The sequence below is a fragment of the Amaranthus tricolor genome, chromosome 16 (assembly GCF_026212465.1).
Source record: "Amaranthus tricolor cultivar Red isolate AtriRed21 chromosome 16, ASM2621246v1, whole genome shotgun sequence".
Lineage (NCBI taxonomy): Eukaryota > Viridiplantae > Streptophyta > Magnoliopsida > Caryophyllales > Amaranthaceae > Amaranthus > Amaranthus tricolor.
The window spans coordinates 2,555,139-2,578,683 of record NC_080062.1 but is presented as its reverse complement, the minus strand read 5'-3'; the positions used below and the strand labels follow the sequence as shown (position 1 = coordinate 2,578,683).

The 23,545-nt window shown below is 27.4% G+C and overlaps 2 protein-coding genes and 1 non-coding gene across 3 annotated transcripts; 2 read left to right on the top strand and 1 right to left on the bottom strand.

Annotated features, from left to right (window-relative positions):
* The first annotated feature begins 11,406 nt into the window (after positions 1–11,406).
* Positions 11,407–11,480, top strand: TRNAN-GUU (transfer RNA asparagine (anticodon GUU)). The gene has a single exon. It is a non-coding gene; the product is annotated as a tRNA-Asn (tRNA).
* Positions 11,481–12,956: 1,476 nt separating this feature from the next.
* Positions 12,957–15,907, bottom strand: LOC130802338 (late embryogenesis abundant protein 2-like). Its single transcript, XM_057666310.1, has 3 exons — positions 15,812–15,907; positions 14,922–14,990; positions 12,957–13,224 (listed from the first exon to the last, which is right to left on the bottom strand). The coding sequence occupies exons 1-3, from the start codon at positions 15,863–15,865 to the stop codon at positions 13,150–13,152; spliced, it is 198 nt and encodes a 65-aa protein (XP_057522293.1). The 5' UTR covers positions 15,866–15,907; the 3' UTR covers positions 12,957–13,149.
* Positions 15,908–18,191: 2,284 nt separating this feature from the next.
* LOC130802337 (uncharacterized) lies at positions 18,192–22,116 on the top strand. The gene is made up of 3 exons (XM_057666309.1): positions 18,192–18,647; positions 20,375–20,743; positions 21,512–22,116. Exons 1-3 carry the CDS (start codon positions 18,328–18,330, stop codon positions 22,017–22,019), a joined length of 1,197 nt encoding a protein of 398 aa, XP_057522292.1. The 5' UTR covers positions 18,192–18,327; the 3' UTR covers positions 22,020–22,116.
* The last annotated feature ends 1,429 nt before the right edge of the window (positions 22,117–23,545 follow it).

Below are 23,545 nucleotides of genomic sequence, written 5' to 3'. Positions count from 1 at the left end.
TTAAAGAGTTTTTTTAGGTTAGTATGCTTGCATGAAGTTGTTAAAATACTGTCTCGTTAAATTTGCTCTATATGTTTTTTGATGGTAAATAAAGATAATTGGCTAAAATGATACTTTTTCTGTTTCACTATGCTTGATAAATTTGACTTTTTACGAAAACTAATATATTAAATTGATTATTTATATATTGAACTATGCACATATAAAAATTATAAAAAGTGAATTTTGTGAAAGTATGAGATGAGACGATTCAAATAAGATCCCATTTGACTATATTTTTCCTTACACATTAGCCACAATATATAAAATAAGTTTGAATAATGAATAACATCAATACTCGTAATATATCAAATATTTCAGAACAAACAAGCATATTATGGAGAAGTGAGAAAAATGAATGGATATGACGTGAATATAAGTTAAATATAGATGAAAATTAAACAAGGTATAATAAACAAATAAAATACGGTAAATTTGGTGTCACGCACTAATGAGTTAAATTTAGTAGGATAAATGCATAAATTGTTGGATTTGGTGGTATGTGCCCAAGGTTTGTTGTTTATTATCATTTGTTTTAAAGGAGGGCTATCATTGTAGATATTGTTATTATTTATATTTTTTTTGTGAATTTTTCTTTATCATTATCCTACTCAGTGTATTCCACTCATAAAAAATTATGGACAGGGTCTGGGGAGGGAAGGACGGCAGCAACTCATACCCATAAAGGAAAGCACAACCAAAGAAGTCCCCCCGGCTCGAGAAAGATAAAGAGACGTATCTACACGGGAAAAATAAATTAAATGCCTATAAATAAGATAAATAGGTAGAACCACTACAAAATAAAAAGAAAACAATAATACTAATAATAAAAGAAATGAGAGAAGCAAGGGGGCAAGAACAACAAAAGGTAATCTAAGAGGAAATCAGTAGTCTAAAATATAGATATGACGCCTCTAACTACCCCTATCCTTAGTCAGGTCCTCAGAGAGGTTTAATTCATACAAGTCATCTTTTATTTGCTCATCCTAAGTTCTCCTGGGTCTTCCACTACTCCTCTTACCCTATACTAAAATGCTTTCTACCCTTCTCACAGGGGCGTCGAAAGTCTTTCTCTACACATGTCCAAACCACCTTAATCTATTCTCGCGCATTTTTCCAGAAATAGGGGCTACCCCTAGTTTGTCCCAAAACTCTTGGTTTCTAATTCAATCCATCAATGTGTGCCCACACATCCACCTCAACATATGCATTTCTGTAACTTTCATCTTATGTTCAAAAATTTTCTTTACAGGCCAACATTCGGTCCCTTATAGCAAAGCAGGTCTGATTGCCACCCTGTAGAGTTTTCCTTTTAACTTGCTTGGGAATTTCCTATCACATAGAACCGCGGTGGCTGCTCACCACTTAATCCGACACACATGTATACGATGATTTACATCTCCGTCAATCTCCCCATCTCTTTGAATGATCGATCCCAAATACTTGTACTTGGTCGTGCCTTTAACAACTGCTTCACCAATGGACACCTCTGGTTCACTACCGGTGATGTCTCAATAAAGTCATAACGTAAATACTCGGCCTTCGTATGACTAATGCGCAACTCTTTACCTTCTAAAGCTTCTCTCCACTCATCTAATTTATTACTAACCTGCTCTCTAGTTTCTGTTACCAACACTATATGGTCAGTAAAAATGACAGTAAAAATGAAAGGGCTTAGAGCCGATCCCTAATGTAGCCCAACTTTAACCGGAAAAGCTCTATTATTCCAACCGGTGTTTGAATGTTAGTCGACACTCAGTCGTACATATTTTGTATAGCCTCAATGTACATTGAAGAAATACCTCTAGCCTTGAGGCTATTCCAAATGACGCGTTGTGGTATGCTATTTTATGCTTTCTCCAAGTCAATAAACACCATATGCAGATCCTTCTTTCGCTCCTTATATTTCTTCATCAGCCTCCTCAAAACATGAATTGCCTCAATGGTTGACTTTCCTGGCATAAAACTGAATTGGTTCTCTCTAATTATCGTTTCCTGTCTAATTCTCCTCTCCATTATTTTATTAAAGGATATTATTTTATTGAATGTTGGGCCGTCGATTTACATTTGTGAAATCTCGTACAAGGTCTCAAATTTTTAGGGCCTAATTTTCAATTGAATATTTTTAGAATATTTTTTCATCAATTAAATGCATTAAATTTTAAAGTAATAAGCTTTGGTGTAATAAGTTTTGGTGTTTTCTTTAAGTATTTTTTATGAAATAAATTTACTTAAGTTCTGATTTTATTATTGTTGCTCTAAACATTAAGATTGGAATAGGGTATTTAAAACGTTTAAGATGATCTAATATGACTGAAAAACGACATAAAAAAATTAAATGTATACAAGTATATAATAAATTGAAAATCAATGGGAATGAATGGAAGTAAAAAAATAACCAATTGATCAAAAATTATGCAAATGGTTTTTTTTTTTTTATTTTTATTTTTTTTTTTTTTTTTATTTTTTATTCTCACCTTTCATACAACCTACTCTCTTTATCTCTTTAAGATTTGAGTTTGCACCAGTATATCGCACTTAATTTTCACCATATCTGTTTTTAGTAAATGTCTCATTTTTTTTTCTTAAAGTTTATCCCATTAAAATAATATGGACCAAATCTATATAAGATTTTATGGTGATTTACGCGGTAATGAGTTTTATATTTACCAAATATGTAATGTAAAGATTTGTAGTACATGATGGAGAGTATTATATATTAATATTGCATTGGATTTACATAATTAATTGCATCATTTGATAATAAATTCTTTTGCACAATCTAAAGTCAATCATACTGAACCAAATTGGGAAATTGTCCCCTATAATCTTATGATTTGGATCCATAAAAGATGGGAAAATTATAGAATGAAAACATGAGATCTAAGATTTTTTATATTTGTTTTCTGTTGAATCAATTAGACAATTATATATACTCTATTAATCCCTTTAAAAATATTATTGATAATAATATTATTTTTTATACTCTGTTATTACAGAGTTAAAAGTATAAATGTATAATACATGGCTGTGAAATTAAGTTAGGTAACATGATCACGTGGTTAAGTTCATCATTAGGTACGAGCATGTATCCTTTCAAAGTTTTATTATGCTCTAGTTTATTTATTTAAATGTGAAGTAGTATTAAATTTTTTTTTTTTTGATTTAAAATTTTATCCGGGAAAAGTGATAGACACTTTAACTTTAATAAGATTTGATCATTTGAAGATAGTATATTTTAATTGATATTAACTTGTTAAACTAATAAATTGTCATAATTATGATACTTAAAATTAGTGACGAATATTCGGTTACAAGTATTGAAATAGCTGAGCGCTTATCTTTACATATATGTTGACACAACCTGACCATCATCGTAATTTAATTTGCACTTATATATTCTCTTCTTTTTCTCTGATGTGGGACAACTCACATGCTAACAAAATGAATATTTCTGTACTCTCCCCCACAGATGAGTGTCCTTAGAATTTTAGTCCACCAGTCACATTTTCATGGGAATGAACATTTAATTAAGGTCCCTAATTTACCAATAATTTAATTAAATGTCAAGTTATAAGTGTCCAACAACAAATAAAGCTTTGATGTGATTTCAAGTGACCAATTTAATCAAAAGTTTAAGCTAAAATAGAGACCCTGACATATTTTATATACTCTTTAACACTTTAATTTCTTAGTATTTGATCAATGATCTTTTTGTGATTATAGCCATCGAAAGGTCTTCACAACAGTAGCTCAAAATATTTCACTCATTACCAAAATTGCCCTTGAATTATTCCTTCGCTGGGCTAGATGATCTGGCCCAAATAATAGCCCAACAGTACTATCATATTCAACAGCTAGCAACTGTATTTGAGCCCGTTATCACGTTTTCAACCCATAATGCCATGAGCCTGCACTGCACATTTTTTAAGTACTCGTTTTTTTAGCTCGTTTTGTAAGAAACCGTCTCATTATGAGACGTACTTATATAATTAGCTTATTTTTCTAATTAATCACTTATAAGTGATTACTTTAACATACTAAATTTACTTGACCAACTCAATAAAAATGGTTTCACCGTCAAATGGTTTCACCGACAGATGTTAACATCTAGTTGTGAGTAGCTATAGGCCTGTAGTTATAGGTAGTTGTAGTCGACAATTGTATTTGTTAGATACTTGGATGTCTAATTAGATATAAATTTAAGATTGTTTGGAAATAGTAGTAGTTATGAAACTGTTGGAATAGAGTTTGTCGAGGAAATATTAGAAAAAAGTATTAAATCACTACTTTTAACTTTCAAACATCATAAGTTGTAACATTATAAAAAATAATTAAATACACCATTAAATGCTTTTTAAAATACTAATTTACTGAATAATGATATTTTTTTAATTAATCTTTAACCTAATTAAACCACAAACAACTACTCACATTTTTTTTATTTGCCATTATATTACTCAAACTACTTAAACCTTTGACCTCATTATGTTTGTATGAGCTATTGTTATGAAGATTGTGGAATCGAAGGGATAAAACATTTTTTTTAGTTTATTACTTTTGGTTTGCTATAATTTTTTTTATAAAAATATCTCTACAACATACTTATTTAATATTATTTTTTACAGTCATTTATTTTAACTCTTTTTTAATATTATTCACTCATTTTAAATTTTAAATAGTATCATTATTTTTCAATTTGGATGTAATATACTTTTTTGGTTTAATATACTTACAGTTATAAGTTACAACTAATAATAATAACATTTTCGCAAACAATATATCAGAATTAGTTATAAATATTTCAGAAGGAAAATAAATATACAACAAATATGCAATTCATGCAAGAGAGGGATTTAATAGCTAGTCATCACAAGTTATTGGAATCTAATAAAGTGAGTAATATATCCAAGAACTACCAACCAAATAAATATGTTAATCTCATAAGAGATACGTATTTACGACACAAGATAGATCGTCACATCCGAAACGTATATAATATGATTTTTCTTTTTTATATGCTTTATTTAAGTAGAGGTGTAGTATTTGAGGAACTTCGAGTGGATTTTAAATATAATATTTTAAATATGTTAATTTTGGTTTTTGATTATATATATAAATTTAATATCTAGATAAATTAATTTGATTTTTATACATGGGTTTTATTCTGTTCAGTTCAAAATATTTGAGCCTTGAGGTGCTAAATTGGTACATGTTCAATTGAGTTTTGAATATGATATATGATATTTGAAAGTAATTCAAATTTTGACACTTTTGAGTTTTGTGTATACTTGATCAACATTTTATTGTATTACTTTTTCATATATCATTTTATGTTAGGATTATGTTGTGTTCAAGTTTGAATTTATAAAAGAGAAATCTAAAATTTTTTATAGTTGAAGCATCTATTATTATTTCTAGGAGAAATCTAAGTTTAATTTTCACATGTTTATTTTTTTTTCAACCTACATAAAAAAAATTATATACTTTTTTTGGTTTTTAATAGTTGCCACACTTTTGTTTTTCAAGCTATCTGATGCACGATTTTAATCTTTAATATCTTTTTTTCATACGATAAAAAATTTTAAAAAGTTAATATTATGAAAATATATATTAAAATGAATCAAATAAGATCTCATTTGACTATGTATTATATTATACATGAAGAAATATATAACATATAAGATCAGTCTATAAATTGTAATTTTTACAAAAACTATAGCAACTATTAAAATTCAGAGCAAGTATATAAAACTAAATAAAGGACAATAAGAATAACCCTTCAAGCATTTCTCTTTTTGTGGCATAAACACTTGGCAAACTTTGTGTTTTTGCACTCATAATTTTCTTTACTTTCCTTTTCAAAGCTGGTCAACAAGAGGGTATGTCTTGGGCCTAATAAGGATTATTAAATACATAATGCAAACTTGCGGAATTAGTTTTAGCTTCACTCATTTCTATTCGTTGTAGAAATTTCTTCTGATTTTTCTCTAGTTGAGGACTCTTTGGCTACGCTTTCCTTTATGGGTATGAGTTGTCACCTTTCTTCCTTGCCCAAACTCTACTAATAATTTTCTATGGGTTGGAGACACTGGGTATGATGATGATGATAATAAAGGATTACTAAATAGTGCAGTTAAGATTTTCAATAAGAGAAGATGCGTGGATAAAAAATAAAGAAAATAGTGAAAATACTAATTAAAATACAAATATTGCAAAATTAAAAGAATAAGTTCAAATAAAAAATGTGACAATCTTTTAAGAACAGGGAAAGCATTATTCCATGTTTTTTTATAATTATTTTAAAATCATGAAGTATATGTAATGGTCGATCGACCATATATAAGCATGTTCAAAATTGAAACCAACACATGAAAGAGAGATGGGAATAGTCGAATAGATGATACATGATGCATGGGGAGTAGGAATTAGGGAGTGGCAATGCATGTGTTTCTGACATTATTATTGTATATACTTTGGATTCAATGTGGATAATAATTGAATTTGGTAAATGTTGGTATAAAACTGGATTTTGTGACTTACCTGATCTTAAATCCACTCTATAACCCAACACCTCTAACCTTAACCATCTCAAATTAACTCACAATTTGTAAGTTAATTTGAGATGGTTAAGGTTAAAAGTGTTGGGTTGTCGGGTCGATTTAGGGTTAGGTAATTAGGTCAGTTTAAAATCGAATCTTATATCTTTTTTTATTTTTATATAATAAAGTTCTTGTTGAAGTTGGGTCAAATTCAAATTCAATTACAAGATTAGATAAATATCAAATCGTTGGGTCTGTTTTGAACACTTCTAGTTAAGGAAAAGGTTTTGGGAATCGCACAACCTCAATTGTAGTTTGAGCTGATGAGAATCGAGTCTAGCGTCAGTTCGAGCATATATCTTTTCTTCGAGAGAAACCCGAGTTTGATTTTTGCTACTCCTCTTTAGCTTTCTCCTTTTCTCACTCTACCAGACATCAAGAGACTAATTCAACAAAAAAAACTTAAGCTGATAATGACAACGAAATATTAGTGTTTTTTTCATCATATATGTGGATTCAAGCTCATAATTGGTAAATTTCCAAAAAAAAAAAAAAATTCTCATTCATTACCACTTAAAGGAGTGATATTAGTTGATAATGAAAATTATGAAGAAAATGACATATTTGAGGATGATTTATTATCCCATAATCATGAAGATATACTGCTGTTTAATAAAACTTATACTAAAAATATTTTTACAATTATAATTTACAATACAAGCGAGATTAATTTTAAACATGTGTAACATATCTGACTAAACAAACCCTAAATTAAAAGTATAGAACATTAGTTTATATTCTTTCATGAAATAAATAAAAATCGCAAAAATAATAATTGTGTATAAGTCATAAAAAGTAAGTGATGATCAAATCGTTAGGTGACTTGGTCTCATCTACCCTACATCACATACTAATTACTCCAATAAATCATAAATTAATAAGACCAAGTTTGGAAATATACATTTGCATGAAAACTGATTAAATTAGTGCTTAAGTACAAAAATTCTTTCAACCTTTAGTCTTCTTTAAAACTACTCCAATCAACCAACAAATAACAACCGCACACAAGATAGAGGATGTCTGTTTTCGTGTCTAGTCTATTTCATTTTGCACCATTTTCATTTTAACTAATAATCTGACTGTTTTCATTAATTTTTGTCGACCTATCTTTTTTCTTATTTTCATTTCAATTTTATCCATGCAATTTTAACTTTTAATGTTCCTACTGCTTTCCTAATCTTTACGTTGTTTCTAAAGTGATTTACGAATTACAGCCTTAAAATAGAGTACTTTTGCGAATTACAGCCTCAATATATATTTTTTGCGAGTTACAACCACCAAAGCAAGTTTACACGTTTAGCCAAAAACATAGAACTACGACCACTAAACCTAAAATTCTGATCACCAAAATGATCGAAATTCTGTGTTTTGACCTGATCCTGTAAATTTTGATATTTTGGTGGCTGTAATTTGCAAAAAATAAACACTAAATCTGTAATTCATAAAAATATTAAACTTTAAAACTGTAATTCCCATAATATTCTTATTTTTGTTGTATAAATCTCATGAGGAGAAAGAAGTAGTAACGAAAAATCCATGTGGGTATGTACATTCATATTCTTGGAATATCAATTCAAAGTTTTGCAAATTCCATCACCAATTTTTTTTTATGATGCATAATTTTACTTTAAATGCATAGCTACGTTGCTTGTTGACTTTCACTCTCGTTCATTATGATGCTATATACAATAAAGATTTAATGGTTAATATCTTTCAAATTATTTTAATTTTTGGAGTACCTATTGCAGAATTGTGTTTTAGTTGTCAAATTAGGTTTGGGGTATGATTAGGTTGTCAAGAAACTTAAATAACTTAAGCTAATAGTTAAAGTTTTACGACATATTATATACTCTATTACGCCCTTTTCATGAGATTCCTTTGGGTTATGAATGTAAATGCAATACATACACTTCTCATATATGTTGCTGAATATTCCAATTATTATTATTATTATTATTATTATTATTATTATTATTATTATTATTATTATTATTATTATTATTATTCACTAGAGTTAAGAGTACATTGTCCTACTCACATATTATTTTTTTGAGCTTCCTACTCACATATTATTTTTTTTGAGCTTCCTACTCACATATTAATTAGTAATTTCACCAGTTGTATGTTTTATGTGTGTAGCTTCCTTCTACACGTAACCCATTTCTACCCTTCGTATAAAAATGTCTCAATTGTGAACCTTCATTTGCTTGTTTATATACATTGTCTCCCTCACTTGTTCTCGCCCTCATTACTCTCTAACACTATCACTCAATTCAGAGAGTTTTTTTTAATTGAAGAGCAAATATTATTTTTCAAAAGATTAAAATCATGTTTATTTTATCTAATCTTCTTCTTTCTTCAACCTAATTTGCCTGTAATTTGATAAACAACACAACCCACTTCAAATACATATATATGTGTTATGTTAGATTTTTGTAAAGCTCTCTAAGAACGTTTTTATACAATTATAATTGCCTTTTTTGGTATGTTGTCCTGTACTCTCTATTGTGTTTGGAAATTTGTATTTTATTTTAAATTGTAAATTTTAAATGTAAAATTTGAGAATAATAAATTTCAAAAAATTATTCTAAAATTCTCTATTTTTACTATTTTTAAAATATTAGAGGAAATGGTTCAAAATCTGAATTTTGTTTTTTTACTCGCTATAAACTAAATTTGAGTAAATTTTAAATTTTCAAATGAAATTATTATTTTCAGATATAACACAAAAGTTTTATTTTATATTAATTGAAGGTAAATTGTAGCAACATGAGTACGACAAGGGTATTTGCTGATACAGTATATAATAAATTCAAGAGTTTCAACTAAAGGTGTTCATCAAGTTGATTTATAATCTGGTGTTTTTGGTCAATTTAAAGTTATGATAGAATATTATAACATATTTTAAGCCTTAACTGAAATAAAATGTCAAAATATGTTATATAGTTGTTGTTTCGCAACATACATTAAGTTATGTGACTTGTGTGAGATCTTTATATTTTATTTTTGTATATTATTTTCTATTTCTGAAGTATATATCATATAATTTGATATGATTTTGGAGATAATAATATATTTATTTATCATTGTAGGAACGTTAAAAGAAGAAAAATGATGAGTATGGGGTTGGAAAGGTTGATGGGGACAATGAAGATGAAGTTAAGAAAGTCTTTCAAAGGGAAAAAACACTTAAATTATGATGAGATCGAGAAGTGTGAAAGTATGAGAATTGAATTAAGAAGTAGAAAAGCAAAAAAGTTGATTGAAGAAACTCTTAAATTTGCCGATTCTCCTACTAAGAGAAGTCTTTCTATTTGATACTTACTTGTATACACTAAAACAATTAATAAATAAATACTTATAAGTGGGTATTTTGTTTTTTTTTTTTTATTTCAATTTTGAGTAGGGTGGCGAAAATAAAAAATTAGAATAAATAGAAGCGGAAATAAAGTTATAAATGCTCTAATTAAGATATGATCAGAATCTCGAATGTTTTGTTATTATTATTGTATTGAAAATTGGTATATCGATTACTCCTTGCTTATAGTTGAAAATTAAGTCTTAATTAATTATAGTTTTTCTTTTTCTCTTTATTATAATTATTTTTTTTGTCTTAGAAACATTTTGCATAATTACAAACATTTTAGCATAAAATGTAAGTCAAACTTAATTTTTTTAGAAAAACTGTAAAAAAAAATTGTGTAATATCTTAAGTAAAAGACTGTAGTCCCTCCAATTTATTTTTTTTTCCATTTAATATATAAAGTTTATTTGAACACTCGAGTTATTTTTCAATATTTTTAGGTTGCGTCACTATTGATTATGGGTTAAATTTCCGTTTATAATCCTAACTTTCGGCTGGATTCTGAGTAAATTTCGATTGGGATAAAATTTTAACAGGTTTATGTGCTTGACTTGTGCATGTATTAGTCATTTTGAAGCACAAAAATAACATGCATTTGACAACCAAATATACTACTCCCTTCATATTATAAGCTTAGTCATATAATAGTTGTGGTATTGTATGACACCGTTTCACTATAGAGAATCTCATATAATTAGCTCATTTATTTAATAAATTCCTTTAAAATACAAGTGATCACTTTAATAAATTTATGGCTACTCTTGTGAGAGACTTTCAATAAGACGATCTCAAAATAAGAAGTTTATATGCTAATAATTTGTGTTATTGAACTATTTAATCTATGTATGAGACACTTCTCAAATTAAGACATTCTCATACAAGAATTTGTGATACACTAGTTATTCCATTAAAAATTATTTCACCATAAAACTGTCTCATTTAAGAATTTGTGACAAAAAAATACACTAGCAATATGGTAAAGCAAGCCCAATTTGCAATTTGATATATACATTATCGGCAAGTCTTATATGAGACTGTCTCACCGTGAGACAGACCTATACAAGCAGTTTAAAGTTAAATTTGTATAGCAGTTAACTAAATAAAACAATTTTTTATTTAAAATTAAGAAATTTTAAATTGGATCAGTCAATATTAACCGTCTCACGATAAAGCAGTCTTAATAAAGAATCACAAATTCTTATGAAAAGGTACAATCCCTAACTAGACTGGCCCATAAAGAAATACAGGCCAAGAATTTGTGATACTTCATATAAACCCGAATGCAAATGGCATTAGATTGTGCCCTTTATTCTCACCGCTTTTCAATAAATCAAAGTCCAGCCAATTCAAATGTTAATTTCCAAAGGAACAATATATTTTTAATGACATATAAAATCGAAAGCTGGAATAGCTCAGTTGGTTAGAGCGTGTGGCTGTTAACCACAAGGTCGGAGGTTCAAGCCCTCCTTCTAGCGATTTTAATTACTTTTTTCTTTTTATATTTTGCAGTTGGTTAGAGTGCATTGTGATTTTATTTTCCATTTCTGAAAAAAAACGTGGTTTGCAGTCAAGGAATCAAAATAATACAAAACATCAAAAATTTACAAATATATATATATAGAAATGTAAAAAATAGTTGTAGGAAATAAAATATTACAAAATAATATGGAGCATTATACAACTAGAATAAAATATTTATAATATATACAAGAATAAAGTAATATCCTTATTATAATAATAATAATTATTATTATTATAATAATAATAATAATATAATTATTATAATAATAATAATAATAATAATAATAATTATTATTATTATTATTATTATTATTATTATTATTATTATATGGTTCAATATTTCTTGTACACTTAAGTTGTCTGTAAAGATCGATGTGTTGTCGATGATGTCTGTTATTAAAAATTTTTAAATTCAAATCTTCAATTCTTAGATTGTCCCTAGTGTGATCTAATTATCAGATAATTAGTCTAGTAGCTTCACGTTTCCTAGTTATGAATGATTTAAAAATAAAACCGTTTCATTAATTTTTGAGCTTCGCTGCAAAAATCTAAAATTAAAAGGCATAAATAATATAATGCCTCCTTCCATATATATTTTGTTGATATTTAATTTTTGTGGCCAAACATTAATTACCACGAGGTAAGCACGGGAAAGCGTACACATCAAGTTAAATTTTAGTAATTAAATAAATTTTTATAATATAAAAATTAAAATTTAAAATGTGAAATTTTGAAATAACTAAATTTGATCGGTTAGTAATATTTTATATTGTATGTGTAACTTTCTTCCTCTCATTTCTCAAATAGAAGTATAATAAATTAGAGATCTCCTAATAAAGAATTTCATAATTTAGCATAAATTAAATTAAGAAACAAAACATCTAAGAATTAAGAATACTCTATCTTCAACGTAGAATTACTATGGTTTAGATCTTAATCATTCTACAAAAAGACTGAAAATTCAAAGAAAATAAAAAACAGAAGAAAAGATGATACTTATTAAAATATCATTTTTACCATATCAAAATCTAGAAATTTTCATTCTAAGTTATGGAATAAGTTTTAAATTAGTGTTATTCGATTTTGGTGAATTTAATACCCGTATTTTGTGCAAATTTCAAATATGAGGCTGTCTAGGGCTGAGGGCCCTATGCTATAGCCCAAGTTGCACAGAGCCATAGCTATCTATTGTACGTCTTTTTATATGAAACTTATATATCGAGAAGTATTATAATTTTCTTCTGTTATCTAATATAAAAATATTATGTTTATTTTATAAAGAGTAAAAATGATAATTAGGTTAGATAACAAAATAATTCAATCAAATAAGATTAATTAGAAAACTAAGCTAACATTATTTGCATTAATATAAATGTCAAAATAAATTTGAATTATATAGTATTATAAGCATGTCTACATATAATTAAGCATCTCTTTATTATATGATAAAATAGAAACATCCTAATTTATAACGGCCAAAAATTGGTGCTACAAAAAGCTCTCCATAAGCAAGCTTCACATATTTATTAATAAATGATAATTAAATTATAGAATATCTCTAAATAATAAAACACCCATTTCAAAAATAAAATAAAATAACAAAACATAAATAAATTAGGAGCTTCATTTCTTCATCCCGGTGGCTTCCTTCACTGATTCCATTGTGTCTTGTGCCTTGGATTGCATTTGTGATCCAGCCTAAAAAATTTAATTAACCAACACTAATTAATTAATTTTCTAACACTAATTAATTAATTTTCTATCAAAATACCTTAAAATTTCATTAATTATTTGAGAAAATTTTCCTATTGAAATATAAATAAGATCAATAATAATAATGTTTAAATCTTTAATTTAAATAATGTGTTTGATTTAGCTAATAATTAGATAGATTCCCGTGCCAAGCACGTTTTATGGATTATTTAAATGAAAAATTACTAATTTTATATATGTAATTAAGTTATTGCATGATCTAAATCAGATTGAGATATATATTACTAATATATATAAAACATAATCATAATATCATACACTTAACAATATAGATCATAAGTAATTACATTAAAATAATAGAAAATTTGAACACATACAAAATAATTTAAATAATAATTTTAATGTTTAATGTCGTTGTAAAACCTTAAAATAAGTTTTTAGCCTAAAGAACATACTCCCTCCATTCCTTAAAAAAGTTCCTATTTGCCTTTTGGGGTGTTCCATTTATTGTTCCAATAAAGAATCTTTTTATGAATGTCACAAATTTCGAACCAAAAAGAACCTTAATCATTCAGATTAAATATTTTAATAATACTTATAGTCCCACATATCTTCCATTAACTTCATTTTAACACTATTATATTTTTTATGGTCCTTATATATTTTCCATTAACTTTATAAAAATATTTTTTATTAGTTGTGATCCTCATAGTTTTTCCACTAAATTTTATTTAATATTTTTTAATGTTTATGTCTCTCCTTTTCCTCCATTAAATTTATTATTTAATAAAATAATGTATCTATCATTTAAAAGATTCTATTTTTCTTAATTTCCGTGAACATTTCCTGTGGGAACCTTATTGGGGAACGGAGGGAGTATTTTTTTTTACTATAATAATCAATAGGTGATAGAATTATCATTTGAAATTATTTCACCAACATCTTTTTCTTATTATTTACTTAAATAATTAATGTATAATCTATTTAATTTATTTAAAAATTATTTTCTTTTCTTAGTTTATTACAAAAATGTTTTATCGAAAATAATTTTTGTACATAAATAATTAATATGTTATCCAATAATTATCCATTGTAATTAAAAGATACTACATATCTTAATTGATTGTATATGGTAAATTTTAGTAAAATAAGATATAGTTTTAAAATCTTTTGTAACTAATCTATTAAACAAATCTAATCAGAAAGATATTACAAGATATGCTAAAAAGATATTTGCCTAATAAGAACATGAAAAGAGTGGGAAAATATTTACTGTGAAGTCGACATGTGTCCTAATCATTTCTTCATTAGTATATTATATAGATAGATAGATAGATTATATACTTTTTGAATATCTATAAAGTGTGATCAATTTAACTTGCTGCCCAAAAATAAAAATAAATTTATTTTATATGTTTAAATCGTTTATTACTCAAACTAAATATTTAATATATTTAAAATGGTTTGAATGAAAATGTAAATAGAAATATTGTTCATAATTCAAAAAAGTTACCAATTTATTTATGAACATTTTTTTGAAACTAATATGTAAAAGATAATATATTGAAAAAAAGTTCATACGTACATTAATTAACTTTTTCAAGTATCATTAAACCGACTTTATCCTTACATTTATATTTTCATAAAATCAAATAAAAAACTAATAAATCTCAATTAAGTACCTCTTGAATGGATTCCTTTGCAGATTGGGCAGCAGAGCTAGCCTTGTCTGCCATGTTGCTGGCTTTCTCCTGAGAGACAACAACAATAAGATCTACCAATCCATACAACCATAATAATGACAGAGTTTTTAATTTTAAAAAAATTAAAGCAAAAATGCATTAAAAAAAGTTAATAATTACAATTATATTGTTTGGCTTAATGAACTTAAAAATTCACCAAAAATAATTTTATTGTCACAATTACATAATGATCCATGAAGTGGTAGTACATTACAAAACTTAAATATTTAACATCCCCATTATTGAAAATAATTAAGGAGAAATGAAAAAAATAATTCTAATTTATATGAAGGTAACATTAGGTGCAGTGTTATTTGATCATTATTGTTATTATGAATTTGCTTTTAAATTCTTTAATGTAAATTAATGTGACTTTTTTATAAACGGAATGATTTAAATTAATTTCTGAAAAGGTTAAGAGGAAAATGTTGAATTATGTTTCAATTAGAAGAGTAATTATGAATTAAATAGTTAAAATGTACATTAATTGAATACCGTTTAGGTTATAATTTTTTTATTATAAAATAGGTTGAGGAAAGAAAAAGAATAGTTGAAAATTAATCAAAAAATTTTATCTGAAAAAGACGATATAATATTGGCGAAAATGCAAAAGTTTAGAAAATTCGCAAAACCTTTGTTGAGACGGTCTCTACAAAAGACCTCTCTTATATGGGCCAGCCCATATTTCAAATTTAAAAAAACCCCAAGAGGGGACAACAGTTTTTCTATTTAAAAAAAAAATATTAACTAAATATAGGATTTGAACTGGGCTCTTAAGAACCATTTTTACAAAAAATGGTCTCTCAAGAGAGGACTTGATGAAAATTTACCTCGGTTGTGGCCTTGGCTTGACCGGCATGGTAACTGGCGTTCTCGGTATTCATTTTCACTAAATTGAATTTGTTTTTAGATTGAAAAAAAGATTTTAATTTGTATTAAACTCTTTAGGTTTGAAGCTTGGATGATTTTTTTCAAATAATTAATGATTTTAATTTATAGTAAAGCTTGACATAAAAAAGGGTGGTTCATATTTTTTAGAATGTGATCATAACACATGTATGTTAAAAATTGATGTTTAATCCAAATATTAAGGAAATGATTTAAATAGCAAAATTCAAAGATTAATTACAAACACGTGTTCAATGGAATCGGTTTGTATATAGTTTTCTCAAGTGAGAAAAAAAAAATTTAACCAATAGCAGAATTTGAATTAAAATTTTAAAAGTAAAAGTTTATAGTATTATTTTTTCAGCCAAAAAAAAAGCTTAGAATAGAAAACGAAAAGAAAGTTGAAGATTTAAATTTTTAATCCTTTTATTGATAAAAAAAACAACTTTATTGTTGAATTAATAGTAATCCTATAAATTTTAAAGCGGTAAAAAATTTGCATAATAGAATTATATTTTATATCGACGAAAAAAGTTTGAGGTGATTCCCCATCTACCCTTCCCTCACCTCGGCTTCTAGCCATGTTATGTCCTAAAATTTTCATGTTATACTTTCTCCCTTCTAATCTACTTGTAACATCGAAAATGCTTATACTATTTATTTATCTCTCTTAATTTGTAATTAATTTTTAATTTATAAGTTAAAACGTAGTCAAGTGGAATCTTATTTGATTCATGTCCATGCAAAGATTAGTAATCAAATTTTTATAATTTTTTTATTATACATAATTAGAGATATTAAGAATTAAATTAGTACATTGAACTGTATAAAAGAACAAATATTACAAGTATTTTGAACGGAGAAGGTATTTACTATCATTATTAAAACTCTAAACTATATGGCATACTGTATGGTTATCAATTTTTTATGTGGGTCACTCCAAAATATGAAATACTCTTGTAAATAACTAAAAATCACTAAAACTCTTTAAGTTCTCACAAGCAAACTAGCAAAAGAAAATCAATATAAACTTACTCCCTCCAAAATAAGAGACTTTTACGACTTTTTCTAATTCGTCTATATTATTTTATATCGGTACCACTATTTTCTTTTATTGACATCTTCATATTTCAATTGTACTTTAATATATTATTTGCATAAGTCAGATGATTTTATTATTTCTTAATCTTTGGATAATATACAACGATACAACTAAATCAATATAAAAATCAATATAAAATATTAACAAATATTAACAAGTCAAGTAGTTGCTAAAAGTATTGGTCATTAGGGGATATGCATGAAAATGTAGGTTTGTTTTGTTTTCTAGTAGTGTCTTTGGAACACTTTGATTAAAGCTCATATGATATGACCCACTAAGATGCATAAAATTATCCACAAACTTTAAAGAACTTGCACTATCCTTGTATCTTCATCTCTAAGGAATTCTACTTCAATCACCCAATTCTATTTTTCCCCCTTCAATGCTATAATAAGATTTGGTTTAGAATTGTGGGAGAATCAAATAAAAATTAAATAGATAGAAAATACTCGCTCCCTAAGTTTTTTCTATGGATTTGCAATAATTAATTTTTTTTAAATCGATAAAAGGAAGAAAAATTAATTAAAAAAAATGTGAATTGCTTTATAGAAAAGTGAGAAAAATATGTAAATCAGATAAAAGTAAAAGCTAAATGTGTGATACAAATTAAAGAAAAAATGCAATTTATAATCAAAAATAGAAATATAGTCAGACTAATAAGACATACTAAAAAGCAAAATGTTGCAAACTCTATGAAATAAAGTGGGATGAAAAAAAAGGAGAATAAATCTGCATATAATATTGAAAAAGAAAAAACGAGACCACAACTAAAAATAAAAATATAGCAAATTAAATAGATCACTCAATATGAAAATATAGCAAAATCAAAGAAATACATATACGTATAGATATATTTTTAAATCCCTATGGATAGTTAAAAAGAGAAAACTGATATTTTTTAAGAAAATGATTTGGTGTAAATGAAAGATAGAATGAATTGTGTGAATGAAATTAAAAGAGAATTATAATGTATGAATAAAATTAAAAGAAATTGTATGTCATTATTCAAAAATAAAAATAACGCAAAATAACTAAAACAGTCTTGTGGATTGAAAGGGAAAGATAATGTTAAATAAAAGAGAGGAGAGAATATATCTAATTGAAATGACTCCCAGGATAAAAAGATTAAAGTTTCATACCAAAGTTTACAATAAAGTATAAAAAAGATAACCACTTAATTAAATTAAAGATGATATATGCATTACATGTACCTGCAAATGGACAATATCCCCATATATATTTGCAAAAACCTAAATGTAATATCACAAAAAAAAAAAAAAAAAAAAAAAAAAAAACAATCAAAATTAATCCCCAAAAATAAAATAGAGTGATTTTGTGATTTAATTAATTTAGGATATGTATGTTACAAGGGGTCTATCATTGTACAGGAAAGATCCCAGTAGCTTATCATTAAGGGCACCTGATTATGCACCAAATACAGGTGTATTAGTTATAACAGATGAAGAATCAGAAGAGTTTGATACTTATTGTTGGGGTGGTTGTGATTATAAGAACATTAAGAATTTGCCCTTTCCTCAGAACAAATTTTTATCAATTGTTCATTCATCTGAATTTAGAGAACCTAGTGTTACTAAAGTGTGGTTCCTTCCTGTTGTTGGGGAGCCTTTATCTGCTCATAGGTACTATATCATACGTGCCAAAGGCCATCACAAAGGGTAAGTCTCTATCTCACCCTAGATGTACTACTTTCATCATGTTTCTCATTTTAATGAACTATATATAGTTTAGTGCTCCTTCAATTGATTATGTGTTTTTCTTGTTTATATAGAGTTAGAAGAAATATTTTTTTATCGATTTGAATTAATGGGGTGTTTGGTAAAATAATTTATTGGATAGTTTTAGCTTATTTTGATACAAATTGAGGATATGGTGGTCAAACAATCTAATGCTGGTGTTTGCTAAATTAGATAGCAGCGGATTTAAAATCATTGGTCAAAATAAGTCATTTTAATCAACTATCAGTCATTTTTCAAACACCCTCAATATTTTTCTTTTTACATGGATAATTGTTTGTAGATGAATAGTGAGAATTTCCTTTTTACTTTGCAACCTCTACTCTGTTCTTCTCTTCTTCAGGGGCGGAGCTATTATTGCGTGGTTATAGTAAATTATAGTTTAATTACTCATAAAATTTTGTGCAATTCTTAGTTCAACGTATGTATAATATTCATCAATTTAGCATTCCCACACGTAAGATTCGAGGGAAACGATAGTGGATGGACCATACTTGTACCCTCTTACGACAAAGCAATAAGGAATCAAATAGCAATTCTTATTTATGATAATCCATAGTATAGTAGATGATAAGTGAAAATTTTCACTCTTTTTCATAGGTAGAGCTATTAGTGGGTGAAGATCAGCCACGTCTCGTAAAAATAAAAATGTAGAGTAAAATTTATCGGATATTTGACCAATAAATTATTTTCACTCTAATTTTAAATTAATGATAATATTTATTGATTTTGCTATCAACACAACAAAATTGAACAAATAATATAAAATTTTCATCTGCACCAATTAATCTTTTTGAGATGTTAAAATGAAAAATAAGTCATTCTCTTCTCACCAAAAATTAAAAACTTCGCCTCCGCTCTTTTTCGAGTCGTCTGTGGTGGGAGATAATATGCTAATTGGTGCTTCAAAAGATAATAATAAAGTAAAAGAGAGTTGAAAGAAATTAAAGAAAAAAAAAGGACTAAAGAAGGAATCACTAATTAACCAGCAAACTTTTGACCATGTACTATTATTAGCCTACTTTTGGATTGAAATTAAACCAATTATTTGTTTCATAATTATCTCCTAAAAAAGCATATATTACTAATAACATAGTCTTACTTGTATATTCATCCTATAGAATCCAAGATACAATTCAATGATTATGTGGATTTTTTTTTTTTTTTTTAATTTCCGAAAATTATGGATTAGTCTAATGATGATTGAGAAATTTTCTTTTTGCTCTTGTAAAATTATTGGGTTTGTTTCTCACCAATAACACAAAGCATGAATTTTCTCTTGCTCGTTGTTTGTATTGTCAAGGAACTTACTCAACCAAAAGCTTAAATTGATAATTGAGGCCCCCAAAATATGTTATATACTCTAATACGCCCTCTCATACGAGAGCTCTTTGGGCTAAAAGTGTGATGCAACACATGCCCTCCTATACCTGATGTTGAATATCCCATTATAGCTTGAATTTAAGGGGTAGTCGAGATTTAAACGCATAATCTTTTGGTCACGTTGGCTTTGATACCATATCTTGAGCATTTGATTAAACCCACAAGATTTTTGTACTAGATATATTGTTCTTTCTCTTTGTTTACTTATAATTTGATGATTATAACTATATGCATTAATTCTTTAGCATGTGTCCTTGCTAATTTAGGAAAGCATGCACAAGTTCAAAAAAATCAGACATGTGCTCTTGCTGCTACAAAAACATGATACATGATGTAAAACCAAGACCATTTGATTATAGAGATGTATACCAACAATTTGAGATCCGGCGTTACCATGGTGGTGGCTTTTATGCAAAATCTGTGGCTTATGATGGTGTTCCTCCAAGATTCTTGCGTAAAAAAGGGTGGCTGATTCGAGTTCATCGCTCAATTCGAGGAAAACTACAGGATGCATTAGGCCTTGATGAGTCTGTTCAAGCATCTCTTCCTCCACCTCCTTCTTACCCATTACCATCTCGGAATCAACGTGCTGCGGAAATTTTAGGCCGATGGTATTGCCCTTTCTTGTTCCTAAGGTAAAAGCATGAAACTTATTGATCTATTCTACATGACTAGCTGGCTAAATGATCTATTGGGTCATGTAGTCGATTCTATATTTTGAGATTAAGGCTTTGGAATTGTTGTTGCTGCTTGACAGATTGACTAACTCTATCATAAGTTTAAGGTTATATATAATTAGTTTTATACTTTATATATGACACTAAATATTCTAACTTTTGAGAAGCCGTGAATAATGATTGTTGGCCATGAATTTAATTTTTATAGTATATAACATATTTTGGGCCTAAACTATCAGTTTAAGCTTTGATTGAGTTGATTTTTGTCATGGTATCAGAGCCAACATGACAAGAGGTCACGGATTTGAATCCCTACCACCTCTCATTTAAAGTAGAATCTATTGCCAGATATGAAATGGGTTTGTACTGCATACACACTTTTAGCCCAAAAGGATCTCAGGTGAGAGGGCGTGTCAGAGTATATAACATATTATGGGGCTCACCCATCAATTTAAGCTTTTGGTTTAGTTGGTTCCTTGACAACAATAAGATTTATATTTGATCATCATTGTGCTTTCTTTCACAACATTCATTAGCATCAATGTCATTAAATAGCTCTCATTTAGGAACGATTTAAGAGTTAGATGTACGCTACACAGTCATACGATAGAAGTGCACATAACTTAACGAGTCATTTTACTATATTATGCTGTAATCTAAAAGCAAAGAAATAATAATGTTGGCTCCAAGTACATTGTTTAAATATGCATTTTCATTTGAATGTAGGGAAGAGGCTAAGTTGTGGAGGCATATGAAGAAATCAATGTTCTATGAGGTAACCTTGGAGCAATATTGGGAAGAAATATATTCACAAGAGAATAAAAGCAACGAAGAAGATGAAACTATTGTGACTGATGTATTGGTAAAAAGAGAAGAAGCTTTAGTTTATGGGGCAGAAGCCATGATAGAAGTAAACCCTATGCTAGGATTTGTATGTCTCACAGTCCCTAGCAATTTGGGGAATGGTAATCGGGTCAAGTTTGGATTAAGTTTAGCGGTTTTTGAAGCCATGAGAGGAATACAAGTGGAAAGAGGTTGGATAGAAGATCAAGAACATGATGTTAGAGTGCAAAGAATTGATAGGATTAGAAGAAAAGGAAAAGGGGATAGGAAATGGAGAAGATTTGGTTGTTATGTTTTGGTTGAGACTTTTTTGATTAGGAGGATTGATGGGATTTTGATAATGAAGTATAATTTCAAGCATACACATCAAATTCAATGTAAATGGGATTGAATTGTAATCTTTTGTGACTGTCTTTTGATTTGTAAATAAAATAATTAAAGTTTCTTCTAAGGTAATGGTTAATCCAAATTTTATTTGGTTGTATGGTACTTTTTCTTATCCAAGTAATGAAATATATTGTTGTATATATTATGTCTTTTATTTCGATGAGATCAACGATTTATAGTTTTTGGGTTTTAAATTATAATAGATTAAAGTAAAATGACTCATTAAATTATGTGTACTTCTTATTTAAGTGAAGTTGTACACTAACGTTTTCTACCAAGGATCAATCGATTACAACATCTTTGTTAGTTTGTATAGTGTATCATGTCTTTTATTTCGATGAGGTCAAAGATTTATAGTTTTTGGGTTTTGGATTATAATAGATTAAAGTAAAATGACTTATTAAAACATGTGCACATCTTATTTATGTGAGGTTGCACATAACGTTTTTCACCAATTTTCACCAAGGATCAATCGAAAATAATATCTTTATTAATTTTATCATTAATAAGGGTAAAATTACGTACATCTAACCCTCCCAAACTCCATCACAAGCGTTTATCAAACATACAAAAAAGTACAATTGAATGACAATTTTTTCAATATCTATCATTACGGCACTCGAGAGTTGAGAGAGATTTGCAAATAAATGCATGCCAAGATAAAAATTATCAAAGGGTTTGAACCTCCAACCTTGTGGTTAACAGCCATACACTCTAACCAATTGAGCTATTTTTTATGAAGTTTGGTATTTGTCAGTTCACCTAATGTCGGCAAAGTTATGATAAAGATGTAAGTGTATCTAATTGCTTTCTTTTTGTTTTGTTTTTTAAGTTATTAAATAATAATTTCATTCCTAATTTGATATTATAATGTATAACATAAAAAATTTTTTAAAAAATTATTTTAGTTATTCTCTCCCTATAATTGAGTTGCTTTTATTTGTTGAACTTAAATCATAAAAATTGTAAAATGACAGTTGTATACTAAAAAATTTGTCTCTTCACCAGTTGTTGGCAAAGTTATGATAAAGACGAAAGTATCATTCGTGAGCACATGAGAAGATAAACTTCAAGAGGTCACCATTCACCAATCATAAAATTATTCTTTATCGCGCACGTCTAATTTCAGAGTTCTTAACAAATTAACTCTCTTGAAATGAAGATAAACTTTTATTGATATAAATAGTCTATCATCATTTTGAAGCTCAATCGGGTATAACTAAAGAAATACGAAAAGTGAAAAAGCTTCATATTTGAAACATAAATTTAAATCATAGGATATTTAATTTATAATAAATTAATCTATCATCTCAAAATAGCAAATAACAAGCTTTGCTAGATCTTTATTCAAGATGGGAAAAATTACAATTAATTAACACCTAAGAACATAAATGGGACATGAAAAATCCAAACAAACTATATAATGTAAAATTACTAAAAATAAAAAAATTCACATATTTAATTAGTGAATTATGTAAATGCTTAGAACTTCATTAGAGTACTTAAATTATTATTAGGTTGGATTAGTGC

Excerpts from the sequence above, each read along its gene's own strand:
- LOC130802338 (XM_057666310.1), bottom strand. The coding sequence starts at position 15,865 with ATGAATACCGAGAACGCCAGTTACCATGCCGGTCAAGCCAAGGCCACA. Across the intron at positions 14,991-15,811 it reads AAGCCAAGGCCACAACCGAG|GAGAAAGCCAGCAACATGGC; the intron begins GTAAATTTTCAT and ends GTTGTCTCTCAG. Across the intron at positions 13,225-14,921 it reads CAAAGGAATCCATTCAAGAG|GCTGGATCACAAATGCAATC; the intron begins GTACTTAATTGA and ends TAAATTTTTTAG.
- LOC130802337 (XM_057666309.1), top strand. The coding sequence starts at position 18,328 with ATGTATGTTACAAGGGGTCTATCATTGTACAGGAAAGATCCCAGTAGC. Across the intron at positions 18,648-20,374 it reads GCCAAAGGCCATCACAAAGG|GAAAGCATGCACAAGTTCAA; the intron begins GTAAGTCTCTAT and ends TTGCTAATTTAG. Across the intron at positions 20,744-21,511 it reads TGCCCTTTCTTGTTCCTAAG|GGAAGAGGCTAAGTTGTGGA; the intron begins GTAAAAGCATGA and ends ATTTGAATGTAG.